The sequence below is a fragment of the Hyperoodon ampullatus genome, assembly GCF_949752795.1.
Source record: "Hyperoodon ampullatus genome assembly, chromosome: 2".
Classification (NCBI taxonomy): Eukaryota; Metazoa; Chordata; class Mammalia; order Artiodactyla; family Ziphiidae; genus Hyperoodon; species Hyperoodon ampullatus.
In genome coordinates, this window is record NC_136915.1 from 58,771,422 (window position 1) to 58,786,959 (window position 15,538).

The 15,538-nt window shown below is 35.9% G+C and overlaps 1 protein-coding gene across 1 annotated transcript in view; it reads right to left on the reverse strand.

The window, feature by feature from the left end:
• Positions 1–1,969: 1,969 nt before the first annotated feature.
• The window catches only part of LOC307064470 (uncharacterized protein C1orf141 homolog), a gene marked incomplete at both ends in the record, with an annotated part of 45,028 nt that continues 31,459 nt past the window's right edge, over positions 1,970–15,538 (reverse strand). The window contains 3 exons of the mRNA XM_079721063.1: positions 1,970–2,557; positions 4,285–4,438; positions 8,768–8,910. Of these exons, the coding sequence (XP_079577189.1) occupies positions 1,970–2,557; positions 4,285–4,438; positions 8,768–8,910 (885 nt within the window). The remainder of the gene's footprint in view (positions 2,558–4,284; positions 4,439–8,767; positions 8,911–15,538) is intronic.

The window sequence follows — 15,538 nt, forward strand, 5'->3', positions numbered from 1 at the left end:
CATTGTTGTTTTAATCTTAAAAATGATAATACAGTAAAATAAGGTATTGTTGCCCTCATCTTAAGGCTGGGATACAGAAAAGTGAGACTCAGATAGTTTCATTACTTGCCCAAGTTTACTCATAACTGCCCAAAGCCAGGGCCTACACCTGTTTCTCTTGAACTGAATATCAGGAAACCCTACCATCATTACTTGGGCTATTATTAGGTATATTTTCTATTTCTTGTCATTTTTTTAAAAATAAACTTATTTATTTATTTTTGGCTGTGTTGGGTCTTCGTTTCTGTGTGAGGGCTTTCTCTAGTTGCGGCAAGCGGGGGCCACTCCTCATCGTGGTGCGCGGGCCTCTCACTGTCGCGGCCTCTCTTGTTGCGGAGCACAGGCTCCAGATGAGCAGACTCAGTAGTTGTGGCTCACGGGCCTAGTTGCTCCGCGGCATGTGGGATCTTCCCAGACCAGGGCTCGAACCCATGTCCCCTGCACTGGCAGGCAGATTCTCAACCACTGCACCACCAGGGAAGCCCTCTTGTCATTTTTATTGTTAGTGGTTAAGAAGAGTCTGTGTTTTCTCTTCTGAGCCAGCAGGGTAGTTAGGGAAACTATTTTGCTTTGTAGTGAGCAAGGGAGGAGTGAATATGGGGGTGGGGTAGAGGTAGGGGGAGAATGGATAAGAGCAAGCAGATAGAGCAAGAGGATCAATCCCTGTTTTCTGGAAAGAAAGAAAGAGGACTTCATGACTTTGAGTTGCTGCTGCTGCTGCTGCTTCTCCTCCCCAGCCAGTAACAAAAAGAAAGGTAAAGAGCCAGGAAAGCTTGTGTGTTTCCACCCTACTACTTCCTACATACCTGAACCTACCACCTTATCTTGAACCCTTTTTCTCTTGCTCTTCCCTCATTTACAAAGTCTCCAGTTACACTATCTTTCCTTCATCTCCATTTTCTCTCCTTGTCATCCTATTTGAGAGCCAAAATCTGCCTCTACTGTGAAAAGATGCCCAAGAGTAACACTGAGGACACACAATAAAGAAAACCTCCAGTCAATGGAAACAGAGAAGCCTGAACAAGTTTACCTCCTTACCCTGGAAAGTTTCCAAAAGACCTCCAAAACCTTCCTTTAACTGAAATACTTCTAATTAACCTACTTCTCCTAAAGTACTAACAGTTAAGATTTTTTTTTCAAAGTCCTTAAACTAGCGGATTACCAACGAACTCTTCAAATGCAACTTGTTTTTAAGGTGAATTCCGTCTTTATAGTGTTTGGGTTCACGAGAAGTTAATGAGTAGATAAAATAGCAATATAATAATATATTTAGAACTTTTAATCATTTAAGGGTTTGCTGCCAAAAATTATTTAGCTTATTAAAGATAAATTATTCTTTTAAATTATTTAGCAATTCAGAAAAAAGTCAAAGTTATACTTGGTAAAGGCATTATATAGTAAAGAAGTTCCAACGTTTACTAACAAAAAGGTATTTGAAATTTTACAAAGTCTTTTAATTGCATGAATTGCTAATGTAATACTAGTTTCCAATGATTATCCAAAATGCTGCTACAGCGATTAATTCCACATGCATCAAGTTAATGGTATATATGTCTTGTTTGATATCCAATTATGGAGCAAGGTTATTGATGTTATTTGGCTTCCGATAGCAAATTTCCAGAGTCAGTCTATGCCATTCTTGGTCCTGAATCTACTTTACTGTAGGAATGCTGAGGATTGAGGGATCTAATTGAGATAAGAGAAATTCCTGAACTAGTTCCTCTTGTTGATCATTATTTCCTAATTTTGTCCTCTTATTTACTAAAAATAGTATACCACGGTTGGTTTGTAATTCCAATTTCTATGCTTTGTTTTCTTCTATCATCCACTAGAACATTACCATTTAAACAAGAATTTCTTCTGTGATCTAGGAACTTTATTCGCTCTTGTTACCCAAATTTTGCTGTATAAACAATATTTTATGAGGTGCTTAATTTTTACTTGACAAGTTTAACAAATCATCCAATGGTGTTACAGTATTTATTTTATGGACTTTGAGTATAGTTTTTGAAGGCTTTGAGCAATATTTGACAGGTGAGGCACTCAATTTGCTCATTGGTTTTACTGTAGAAAACATTTTTTCAAATTTGCCAGTTTTAGCACTCATTTCTTGAATAACAGTTTTATCAAGGAAACCCACAGATTTTTTTGTTAGGCTGGAAAAAGTCTGTGAAAAGTTATAGAGTTTATTCCAAGATATGTTTTCAAATGTGTGCTTGCTAGTTTTCTTCCTTAGTTTATCATCTACAACTCTATGGCTTACTTCAAAAGATACTGCTTGTATAGCTTTCTTCTGTGTTGTAGGCAGAGTTCTTTTGGGTTTGGAAGGAGTAATAGATTGACCTCTAGCTACAGATTTGAGCATTTCACAATTTCTTTCTAAAACAATATTTGATCTTTTATATGGGTAACCATTTCCATTTTTCATAGAATGGGGAGGAAGCCTGTTTTTTGTCAAAAGTAACATTTGTACATATCCAGTCTTATGGAAAATTATGGGATTTGTATCATTTTGTTCCTGTGGATTAAAGAAGAGAATATTCATCATCAGTCTATTGAGGCAACAAGGCTATAATTTTTAAAACATGAAAATAAAATCGTAAAGTATTCTAGAAATGACTACATAGAAGTTTTTAATATAAACAATAATGGTATTTAAACATATAAAAAAGATGTCCTTGTATGTGACACACTTCTTTCTCTTGACACTCTGTTGAGATGTTAGGAGTAAAATCTGAACTTCTGGCCTCCTAAAACCCTTTTTGAAATAGAGTGAGATATAAAGAAATGTTTGGTGTTGTCACTGGGAAATATGATAGTTGGTGGGATGGAACATTTTTCTGTCATTTCTTAGGTTTCCATGTCCAGAAATAAGCAGCATACCAAAAAATGGATTGAGTCAAAAATCAAAAGAAATATAACTGATTATAAGCCAAAATTACAGTCTGAGTATCCTAATAAGTTCAGAAAGTGTAAATTTTTCTTTAAAATAATTATATTCATTACTATACCCCAACATTTAGCACAATACTTAGCCCAATAAAAAGTGCCCAATATATATCTGTGGAATAAAATAGCCAAAGTAATAGACTGACTTAAAAATAGATTAATTTTATCACAGTAGTAGCAAAATCTGTATGTATGAGCTACTCACTGAACTCTTTTCCACATTTCCATTGTAAGGAAAAAAGATTAACTCCACAGAAACTCATCAAATATGAGTATTACTAGTATTTAGTTTGTAAACTTTAAGTCAATGATTTCTACTTAGATTTCTACTTTCTTTTAGAAATATAATTAATGAAGTAAGAAATTAGGATCATCTAATTGTATATTAGTGTCCTTAGTGTGAAAGGCATATTAATGCATATGATTACTGAAAAAATGACAAAAGATCTAGTGTTGCAATCCACTGGTGATGCCCATGTTACCTATTTAGTGATAGTAGTAGAGGTTTGTCAAATTTTTGGTCTGTCTAATCAATACCTTAGGGAATTTTCCACCTTCCAAGTCAATGTACACTTAGGTAGAGGCAAAAACTCGCTTTATCAGCCTCCTTTGAGGTTAGGGCGTAGGTGTGTGACCTAGGCTCTGCCACTCAGACACACTAAGACAGTCTTCAGTTCAGAAAAAGCAAGCATTTTGAAAAGTAGGCATTGTGAAAACTATTCTAGCGAGGATGGTGGGAGATATATCTAGCTGAAGGGCAGCACTGGCAAAGATCTTAGACACAGTGTCCCCTGCCCAGAGTCAGAGCTGTAAACTTTTATCTGTGACAACAGCATGGGCCCCAGTAGAGCAACCTGGGGCTGTAACAGGGTTAGTCCTGATTGGAGAGCTTTCAAGCCAGATTGTCTCTCCAGCATCCTAGAGACTCTGAGCTACCAGATGGCCTTTAATAAATGTATTTTCTGGTTGAAATAGTTAAAATAGATTGATAGAAAAGTGAAACATAATCCAGTCATTTAAAAAAATACCATCTTTATATTTCTTTTATAATCAAGAAAATTTGATAAATCGTTCTTTATAAAGAAAAACACAAAATTTTCAGCTGGTGCAGAAGAATCCCCAGATTTGGGGTGGAGGTTCTAAAAAGAACACTAAGAATTTGTGTTGTTGTCACTTCAGAATATGAAGCCAAGAGGTAAGGAGAATTTATCAAAGATTCTGGGCACTGGAATATGACATTCCCACAAGTAGTAATAATACACATTTTTACTGAACAGTAGTAGATGTTTTTATTACCATGTAAGAAGTTGCTGTCTTTGCTGGACTAATGTCGATTATCTTGGCATTTGGCTTTTTCAGTTCATCCTCAAAGCACAAGGGGAGCAAGCTTTTCTTTCTTACTGAATACTCGTTTAATTGATCATTTCTGATGGATTTATTTTCTTTTGTACTAAAATCATTCATCTCTGGAGGAGATTTTATTCTGAAAATGAACACAAGTTCAGCATAAACGTTTATAGGGCTGATTTCAGCTTGTCTGTTCTTGTCTGCCTTTCCCATTCCTCAACATCATTACTGTTAGAGAACAAACGTATGGACACCAAGGGGGGAAAGCGGGGGCATGGGGGGGGGTGGGATGAATTGGGATTGACATATATGCACTAATATGTATAAAATAGATAACTAATAAGAACCTGCTGTATAGCACAGGAAACTCCACTTCACTGTACAGTAGAAACTAACACAACACTGTAAAACAGCTATACCTCAATTTTTAAAAAAATCACTACTACTAACATCTCCCTCAAACCCTCTGCTATACTTTCAACCTGACAAGACCATCCTTTCCTGCTTGGTTTGTGGGGGAAAATAGCAAAAGCAGGGGTGGAAGCAAGACTGTAGTATGTGTGCCTCTTTGGTTTTTGAGTGGAGAGGAAGTATATTATGTAGGTTGAGGAGAACAACAGAGGAAGAGAGATATATTTGCCACATCCTTTGTTGAGATTCTGGGATGAAAGTGCTTTGCAGGGCAGCTTCCTGCCAACACAGGGTGACCCTAGCTTTGTTATCAGGATGAAATGGTGTGGTTAGGCAGAGAGAGGATATAGTTTTCATTCCAGATCTCCCTTGGTCCACATGTGACATGGACACTGAGATTAGGCTTGCAACAAGCTTGTCATTGCAGGGGTGCAGTGACCCATAGCAAAGGCTTGACTTGGGTGAGGTATAAATAGACAGTCTAAGAAGACATGAAGAGAACTAAATGAGTTCTACAATACTAGTGACAGTTGAGAGTGGACCCTATCCAGGTTCAGAGAGAATAGACTATGTGTTCATGAAGCACAAATGTCAGTAGCCACAGAACATCTAGGAATGAGGTCAGCAGTACAAGGGCACTGACCAAGATCCCTGGCCAAGTACCTTTTCCTCAATGTCACAAAGTCCAGTGAGCCCCTCACTCATATACTAAGATACCATGGTAGAAAGAAACAGAAGGACTGTGTTAAACCTAAAGAGGCTGTGCATTTTTACTCCAAACAAAGTTTAAAACACAGTGGATTAATATGAATTTTTTCATTACACAGGGTTTGAGGATCTCATGAGAAGTATCAGAACTATATAAAAATAAAAAGCTACTTTTTTTCACATCCATGTTGTAGTGTAATTAAATTTGTATCTACTATAAAAATGCAATTGCATTCTCTCCATTCATTTTTCATTGTCTTCCTCTCCATTTGACTGTGAACTTGCAGCAGATAGAGCATGTGTTCAAGGTCTGAATGTGACCTTGTGTCACATGTGTATGACCTTGTCTGAATGTGAATGTGACTAGCTGAGCAGTCTTAGAACAGTCATTGGATTGTAGTATGGGCCTAGATGGCCATAATAAGCCAGAATAAGTTCATTCTGGTCTACAAGAAAATAAAAGGCAGAATTCTTCTTCTTAGAAACATCTTTGAACAAAATAAAATTAAAAATTTTAAATAAATTACTTTTATTAACTTAATCTTCTAAGTGACCAACAAAATCAAATGATCCCCTAGGTTTTTTTTTTCAGTTTGAGATGAAATTATAAAAGATTTTCATAAAAGACACATACATATTATGGTATTTAGAAAATACTTTATATAAAATATTTTTAAATGTAAAATAACATGGAAAGTACTTGGTATTCTGCTTGATCTGTAGTAGCTATTCAGTAAAAACTTCTTAAGTGAACAAGATAGAACTGGAAAAGACTGATATCAAGGATCTAATGTTTGGCTAACATAAAACTGGTCTTGTTGAAGAAAGGCATTCCCAAATTTGCAAATCTCTCTAAAATGTAAAGTCATTATTAGCCAGTAGGAAGCCTCAGATGGTTAAACACTTGGTATGGAGAGAGGTCAGTTAGCACATGCCAAACAGACTTTGCCACCTGGCATGAATAAAGTGTCCAAGGCAGAACTCTTCCAAATATGCCTGCTGGCCACTCCAGCATTACTCTACTTTCTTAAACATGTTCCCAGACACACATGCTGTTGGCAATAAGTTCAGTTTTTTTCTTGTCCTCAAGTAGTTTGTATCCTAGTGCAATGTTTCCCAACCTTTTCCACATAATGACAGACATATTAGTTAATAGTCTTTGTTCAGTACACTGAGATAAACACTTGAGAACACTTGTAGCCTGGCTACCATGGGGCCAACTCCGCAGTTTTGAAGGCCGAAGAATCAACATTTCAGCACACCTATAACCCTCTCTGAGCACAAAATTACCACAGTTTATTGGTTAGGAAGCTCTGTTCTAGAGAGAGGAAATAGTCAAAAACCAAACAAACCAACCAACAAAATGTATATATAAAATAATTTCAACTACTTGTAAGTATTACAGAAAAATATAAATATGATACTTTATCTAGGGTGGCTATGGGAGACCTCTCCCAGGAGGGGATATTTGAGCTGAAATCTGAGAAAGGGAAGTAGGCAGCCAGGTGATAGAACTGGGGGAATAGCAAGTGTAAAGGTCTGAGTATGAAACCAGCTTGGAATGCTCACTGGAAGGCCAGTGTTGCTGGAGTGTAGTGATGAGGAGAGTGGAGTAAGATGAGGTGAGACAAGTGTCAGGGGCCAAAACATATAAGGGCACATGTAGAACAGCCCACCACTGCTATCAAGGAACATTTCAGAGAAAATGTGACATCTGAGTAGAACTTAAAGGATAATGCGGTAAACAGAGGGTTGCCTACTTAAGAGTCTTTTTTCCCCCTTTTTTGCTAACAGAACTCTGATCCTATTCATTTTTCTCCAAGCAACCCTGTACTCCAAGGGAGGCTGAGCACCTTCCTAAATCAAGGGAATGAATCTGGAATAATCTAAGTCTGTGCTTTTCAAAATGTGAGCTACAACCCATCAATTTAGACAATAAATCAATTTAGCATCTCCTGACCAACATTTTAAAAAGTAGAATAGAATAGAGTGTATCACATAGATCCTTAGTAACAATTGTTCAAAATACTAAAATACTGCAATCAATTTCAACTAACAGAAAGACAAATAATTAGGGGTCTATGAATCTGAATCTTCTGCTCCACAGATAGATAGATTGATAGATAGATATAGATATCAATCATTGTGATATAAAAAGTATTTCATACTGTGGGTTGTGTTAAAAGCTGTTAATGATTTACTGGGTTTTAGATATGAGTGTATGAAGCTATTCTAGCCAAGAAGACACCAGGGGAGGTCTGCTGGATGGCTTTGGGGAGCATTTCCCTCATTCTTACAAAAAGAGTCAAAGAGGGACTTCCCTGGTCGTTCAGTGATAAAGAATCTGCCTCACAATATAGGGGACGCAGGTTCCATCCCTGGTCAGGGAAGTAAGATTCCACATGCCACGGTGCAACTAAGCCCGTGCGCCACAGCTACTGAGCTTGCACACCTCGACTAGAGCCCATGTGCTGCAAACTACAGAGCCCTTGTTCCCTGGAGCCTGTGCACCACAACTAGAGAGAGAAAACCTGCACGCCACAACTAGAGAGAAGTCCACACACCACAAGGAAGAGCCTGCACACCGCAACAAAAGATCTTACATGCCTCAGTGAAGATCCCACGTTCCAACTAAGACACCACACAGCCAAAAATAATAAATAAAATAAATCCTTAAAAGAAAAAAAGGGTCAAAGAACTTTTCTCCTTTTCAGTGGGTGCTGTTACCAGTTATCTTGAATAGTGGTCACCATCTTGTACAGCAAGGCTAGGAGGACAAGCTAGTTGCTGAGACAGTAGAAGCAAGTTGAGGAAAGATGGAGAAGCTGGATATTTGATGGCATCATTAAACCCCTGAATTAACCTGGAGCTGCCTTACTGATGGACTTCTTGTTATTTGAGATTATAAATATCTTTTCTGGATAAATCATATGTAGTTAGTTTTCTTTTCATTGCAGCTAAAAGTGTCCCAACTATTCAAGATGAATAGGAATCTATCAGCAGAAGTATGTTCTGAGCATAAAGAACAGAGTGGGTCAATCACACAGTAGTTGGAACAGACTGTTTGTTGTGATTAGACTCAGTATAAGCAAAGGACAGAATAGACGACTGGAAAGATATTATATGCCATACTAAGGAATCTAAGCTTTACCATTTTTGTTATAGAGTCTTCAGATGTTATTAAGTAGTGAAATAATGTGGTAATATGATTAGATACTGATATTCCTTGGCTAAAGATTTTCTTAATGCCTATATCTTAAAGTTAGATGCAGTTAATTTTCAGTTATTTCAATATAAACACACAAGTGTATACCTGTAAATAGAGTCTTTTTCATTCTTATAAGCATTAGACTGAATGCTGGGTACAGGAGAAAAGATTGTAGAACCCAATGTTCTTCTACATTGTTGTTGTCTATGCTGTGAATACAGTTCATGGAAGGGCTTAGCATTTTCTGCCTAAACATAAAGAAAAGGGCAAACTATCTCAGAAATTATTTTTTCCATGTCTATATTGATAAATAATTTGTACTTGATTATTCATATTTGGAATAGCTAATTATGATAACTAACAGCTGAATAGATCTTTAAATAATTTCAAATATAATACTTATTTAATCCTCAAAAAAAAAAAGCCCTATGAAATACATGTTATTACCACTTCATAAATGAGGGAACAAATCTACAGAAATTTAAAAATTTGCCTATGCTCACACATTTTACTAACTTTTATTTTCTTTGTCTCTAAAACTTAGCCATTATTTTCATATAAAATGTATTTCTCCAAATGCAGAGAAAGTCTAAAGTTTAAATACTGAGAAAAAAAAGCCCTCTTGGTTTAAACAGAAACTCTACTGTCTCATACACAGAGCAGGTGCAGCAGAATAGTTCTGAGTAAAGGGGGAGAAACTGGAAAAAAGTAATCCAGCTTTACCTAGTGTCTCAGATTGTCTCTGTATATTTTTATTTAAATATAATTATTTAGATACCCAAAATAAACATGCATATGTAAGTATAAACTGCATAACTTGTGACTGTCCATCAACCAACCAAACAAATATTTGTTTAGTACCTACAATATTTTTTCACACTAGGCACAGAATATATTTCATTCTGGATAATATGAGATAAAAAATTTAAATATGACAAAAATCCAGGCCATAAAGAATTCACATTCTAAATATATATGATTAGCATGCATGAATCATTGGCAAATAATGTAATAAGATAATATCACTAAGAACCAAACCAATCAATACAATCTTTAAATGAGGAGGAGTTTAGAAGAGAGGGCTGGAATAGACAGGAAACATTTCATCAGTGAGGAAGAACTTAATGCTGGGATTTGGAGATAAGGAAATATCAGGAGAGGCCAACAACATACGTCCAAGGTATTCATAAGACAGTCAACAGCATATTCAAAGCCAGGTGGGGCAGGGGAGCATTTATCATTTGTAGTGTATAAAGGGTAAGTTTCAATAGTCAAGAAGGATGGTTGTGAGAGGGATAGACTATCGATGTCTCCAGAGTCAAACAGATAAACTTTAATATAAAGAAAAATGGCCAAAATTGACTTGAGAAGAAGTAGAAAATTTGAGCATACCAATAATTCTTAAAAGAAATGTAAAGAAGTTTCAAATAAGTACCTTTAAAAAAGTAACCCAGCCCAAATAGATTTATACATAGGTTCTTTCAAATTTTTATGCAACAAACCATTCTTATGCAATATAATGTCAGTTAAATTAAAAAATAAATAACAACAAAGACTTTTCAGTTCTTTTTATAGCTGACATAGTCTTGACACCAAAGTCTGAAAAGATAATGTACCAGAAGAGGCCTACAAGCTAATTTCACATATGACTTCAGGTGATTTCACAAATTCAAAATAAAATACCACCTGAGGGCTTCCCTGGTGGCGCAGTAGTTGAGAGTCCGCCTGCCGATGCAGGGGACACGGGTTCGTGCCCCGGTCCGGGAAGATTCCACATGCCACGGAGCAGCTAGGCCCGTGAGCCATGGCCGCTGAGCCTGCGCGTCTGGAGCCTGTGCTCCGCAACAGGAGAGGCCACAACAGTGAGAGGCCCGAGTACCGCAAAAAAAAAAAAAAAAAAATGCTACTTAACATTATACTAATGGAACAATTTGTAATGGCCAAACAAAATTATCAAGAAATTAAAAGCTCCTAATAGTTCTAAGTTATTATAATTTATTTCCCAATAGATCAAAGGAGAAAAATAATGTAATTATTTTAATAGCTGTAATATTTAAAATACATTTGATAAATTCAGTAAACATCATTTATAAGAACTGTAATAAAACTAGAGAGAATACTTTCTTAATATGATAAAGAATATCTTAGCAAAATTTAAAAAATTATACCCATATAAAACCAATAACTAATATTATGGTTAATGACAATACACTAGTGTGTGGCATGACAATAGTGACACCTATCAACACTGTTATTTATAGATGTTTAAGAAATATTGAGCAATGCAGTAGGAAAAAATAAAAGAAGTAGTAAAAACTCTGGAAAATTCTTATTCAGTATGGCTGAGTAAGCCTCTATCAGAGCCACTCTCTCTCAGATAAAAACTATAAACTCTAGACAAAATACTCTAGAAGACACACACACATACACACACACAAGTTGCCTGAAGGTCCTGGAGAATGAACAAAAGCAGGTGACAAAGAAAAAGCATTGAAACTTGGAATTACTGACTTGTGTAGAGTGAAGTTTCTATTTTTATGGCTTTTAGTTTGAAGGCAGGCCAAAGTATAGGACATCTAAAACTCTGATAGAAAACTTAAGTTCTTTCTGGCCAGAAGAACCAGAGGAAAAAGGTCAGGCTGACCAGAACTGAGAAATGAGAAGGGAATGATAGAAAGAAGAGTGCCAAAGATGATAGCCCCATCTTTTATGTATAAACCCTGTCCAAGTCTCTTGTTGACCCATGAACGATGCACATTTAGGGAAAACTGCAAGCAGCCCAGCTAAGGATATAACAACTGAACTGAAATTTGAGCTGCTGCTATAGAGACAGAGTATATTTTGAGCCCAACCAAGTTAGCTGACTGCTAAAACAGGAACATCATTACTCTTTGTAGGAATATAACAGACTCTGGAGTCTCCACATTATAACAGTTGTGGTGTACAGGATAAATCCAACTTAACATACAAAGACCAGGAAAATGAAACCTAGTCTCAACAGAGAAGGCTATCAATCAAAACCAACCTTGAAATGACCCAGATTTTGGAATTATCAGATTTTATGGCAGCTATTATAATTATGCTCAATGAAAAAAGTAAAATATGTTCACAGTGAATGAAAAAAAGGAAATCTTAGAGAAGTAGAAACTATTTTTAAAAATGGAAATTCTAGAACCAAAAATATATAATACCTGAAGTAAAAAAACTCACTGTTTGACTTTAAAACAGAATGGAGACATCAGAGCAAAGGGTCAGGGAACTTTAATACAGACCAATAGAAGTTACCCAATATGAAAAAAGAGAGGAGAAATTTTTTTTAGAGGGATTCAGAGACATATGTGACCCTGTGAGAAAACAATAATGAAAAGTCTGAGCCTGCTCACTTACACTGTGATCTCAGGCCACAAGTCTCTGGACAGGAGGCTGGCTGCTGTAGGAACTCAATAAATACTTGCTGAACTCAAAAAAGAAAAAAAGAAAAGTCTGATATATGTGTAACAAGAGTCCCAGAAGGACAGGAAAGGTAGAATGGGGTGGAAAAATATTTAAATAAATAGTGGTCAGTTGAAATATGATCTTAATTTGACGAAAGACATAAATTTATAAATTCCAGAAGCTTAATGAACCCTAAGCAGGATAATTAAGAAGAACACCATGCTTAAGCACATAATCAAACTGCTGAAAACCAAGTATGAGGAAAACATCTTTAAGCAGCCAGAGAAAAACAAGTTACACACACAGGGGAACAATTCAAAATACCCCTGACTTCTCATCAGAAACTATGCTGGTCAGAACTGTGAAGGCCAGTAGATACTGGAACATCATCAATATGCTGAAAGAAAAAACAATTATCAGCCAAAATTTTGTGTCAAGCAAAAATTTCCTTCAGAATATCCTTAAGACACTTTCAGGTAAAAGAAAACAGAGAATTTGTTGCCAGCAGACCTTCACTACAAAATATACTTAAGGGAGTTCTTCAGGCTAAAGGGAAATGATACCAGATGGAAATATATCTTCAGGAAGTACTGAAGAGCATCAGATCTGGTTGTATTTGGTTGTTTTTTTACTCTGTTACTTTCTTTAAAACATACAGCAGTGTTGACAGCAAAAATTATAATATTGTCCTATGGGGTTTATAGTAATACATGAAAACTACATTATGAAAGACAGGGTTAGTAAATGGATTTATACAATTTAAAGGCTTCTAAATCTTTATGTGAAATACTACAATTTTACTCTAAGTAGGCTTTGAAAAGTTGATGATGTATATTTTAATCCCTAAAGATACCACTAAAAAATCCAAACACAAAGAGGTACAGCTAAAAGTCAATAAATTAAAATGAAATGTTAAAAAATATTCAAATTATCCAAAAGAAGGCAGGAAAAGAAGAACAGAGGAATAAAAAAATGGAAAGACAAACAACTCCCCCAGTATTAGTCTTAAAATCATTCATATCAAAAATTACATTAAATATTAATGGACTAAACATTCCAATTAAAAGAAATTCTCAGAATAGGAAAAAAGCAAGACCCAGTTATATGCTGTTTATAAGAAATGTATTTTAAATGTAATTTGAAAGTAAATTGTTGGAAAAATATATACTGTGTAAACAGGATGCATATGGTGGCTTTATTAATATCAGACAAAATAGACTTCAAGACATAGTATTTGCAGAGATAAAGATGATCAATCATCAGTAAGACATAAAAGTCATAAATATGTATGTACCTGATAAGAGAGTTGTAAAATACATGAAGCAAATTGACAGAATAAAATGGAGAAAGAGGCAATTTTATAATAATAGAGGTTTTAACACCCATCTCTCAGCAACTGGTAGAATAACTAGCTAAAAACTCACTAAAGATACAGATGATCTGAACAAAACTATCACCTTAACCTAATTTATAGGTATAGTTACATATGTATACATCTACAACATATAGATATATTCATATATTTATAAATATATACTTATAGAATACACCCTATAACTGCCAAATACACATTCTATTCAAGTGTACATAATACTTTCAATAAAACAAACCATATGCTGAATCTTAAAACAAGTCTCAATAAGTTTAGAAAGATTGAAATCCTACAGAATATGTTCTCTAACCACAATGAAAATTAGAAATCAATAAAGTAAGATATCTAGAAAGACTCCAAATATTTGGAACTTCTACAACACACTTTTGCAGGATTCATGTTTTAAGGAAGAAATCATAGAAGAAATCAGATAATTTTTCAAACTGAATGACAGTGTAAATATAAGATATTAAAATTAACGGAATTTTAGTTAATGGCACCATGATTTTTCCAGTTTTCTGAAAAAGAAATTTGGGGATTATTATTCTAAGCACCATATCCAGTCACTTAAAAAATTCTGTCAAGTTTAACTACTTAATTTCTTTTTTTTTTTGCCTTAAAAATGTTTTTTTATTGAGGTAACATTGGTTTATAACATTATATATGTTTCATGTGTACAGCATATATTTCTACTTCTGTATACCTTACAGTGTGCTCACCACCAAAAATTTAGTTTCCATACATTACCACACAGTTTCTTTTCATTTTTAATAAATTTTTATTTATTTTATTTATTTATTTTTGGCTGCGTTGGGTCTTCGTTGCTGCACGTGGACTTTCTCTAGTTGCAGTGAGAGGGGCCTACTCTTCGTTGAGGTGCACAGGCTTCTCATTGCAGTGGCTTCTCTTGTTGAAGAGCACGGGCTCTAGGCATGAAGGCTTCAGTAGTTGTGGCACGAGGGCTCAGTAGTTGTGGCTCACGGGCTCTAGAGCGCAGGCTCAGTAGTTGTGGCACATGGGCTTAGTTGTTCCGCGACATGTGAGATCTTCCCAGACTAGGGCTCGAACCCGTGTCCTCTGCCTTGGCAAGTGGATTCTTAACCACTGCGCCACCAGGGAAGCCCCACCATATGGTTTCTAACTACTTTATTTCTCTCCAATCAGTGCCCTCCGCTACATTCCCATTGCTACTACTTTGGTTCAGTGCCTCACCATCTCTTACCTTGTAGATTTATGGAAAAGATATAGCAACAGATGATATATTTGTCTAAGAAGTATTTTGGTAAAAGTCAAACAAAAACTCATTGAATGAGCAAGGCCTTTCAGGAGTCAGTGTGAATGTAGATAAGGGGAATTGATAAAGGTGTTAGTAGTTTTAAAGGGGAGGGGGCTTTCTGAGTCAGTGTGATGGACCATGCTGTTTACAGCCATATCTTATTGGGAGTCCTTTACAATTGTGGCAAAGGAGTAAAAAAAAGAATCAACCTATAATAGAAAGAGAACAGGTAGTGGTGTGTGTGTGCGTGTGTGTCAGAGAGAGAGAGAGAGAGAGAGAGAGAAAGAGAGAGGTGTTAGCACATGGGAGAGTTCAAACAGGTTTCTGAAAGATGTAAGTTAATTGAAGCTAGTAGCATAGTAGTGGGTGGGTCACTAAAAAAAATTATATTATCTTTCTATCTTTCGGATGAAACTCCAGGCTTAAAGTTGGCAGGTATTGAAGATGGGAATGAGAACAAAAGTTGTAAAAGAGATACGTTAACTGAAATTCTGTTATGAAATTTCTGAGCCAGTTGCCAATTCCCCCGTCTCCTAGTTACCTATCCCACATAGAGAGTTACAGGAAATTAATCCCAGGCTAAAATAAGTGGCTTTCTCTTAATAAACTTCTGCTAGTATGGGTTTGGGCTCCCCAAAGTAAAGCTCTTCACATGTTAGCATCTGGAAGGAAGGCTACCAGGTAAAATGCCTACTCTCTGCCTTCTGATCCTAAAATAAAGCTAGCTGGTTGAGAACTCTACCATATACACAGAACAGTTAGTGTTCAATTCTGGAGAGAGACTTATTTATAA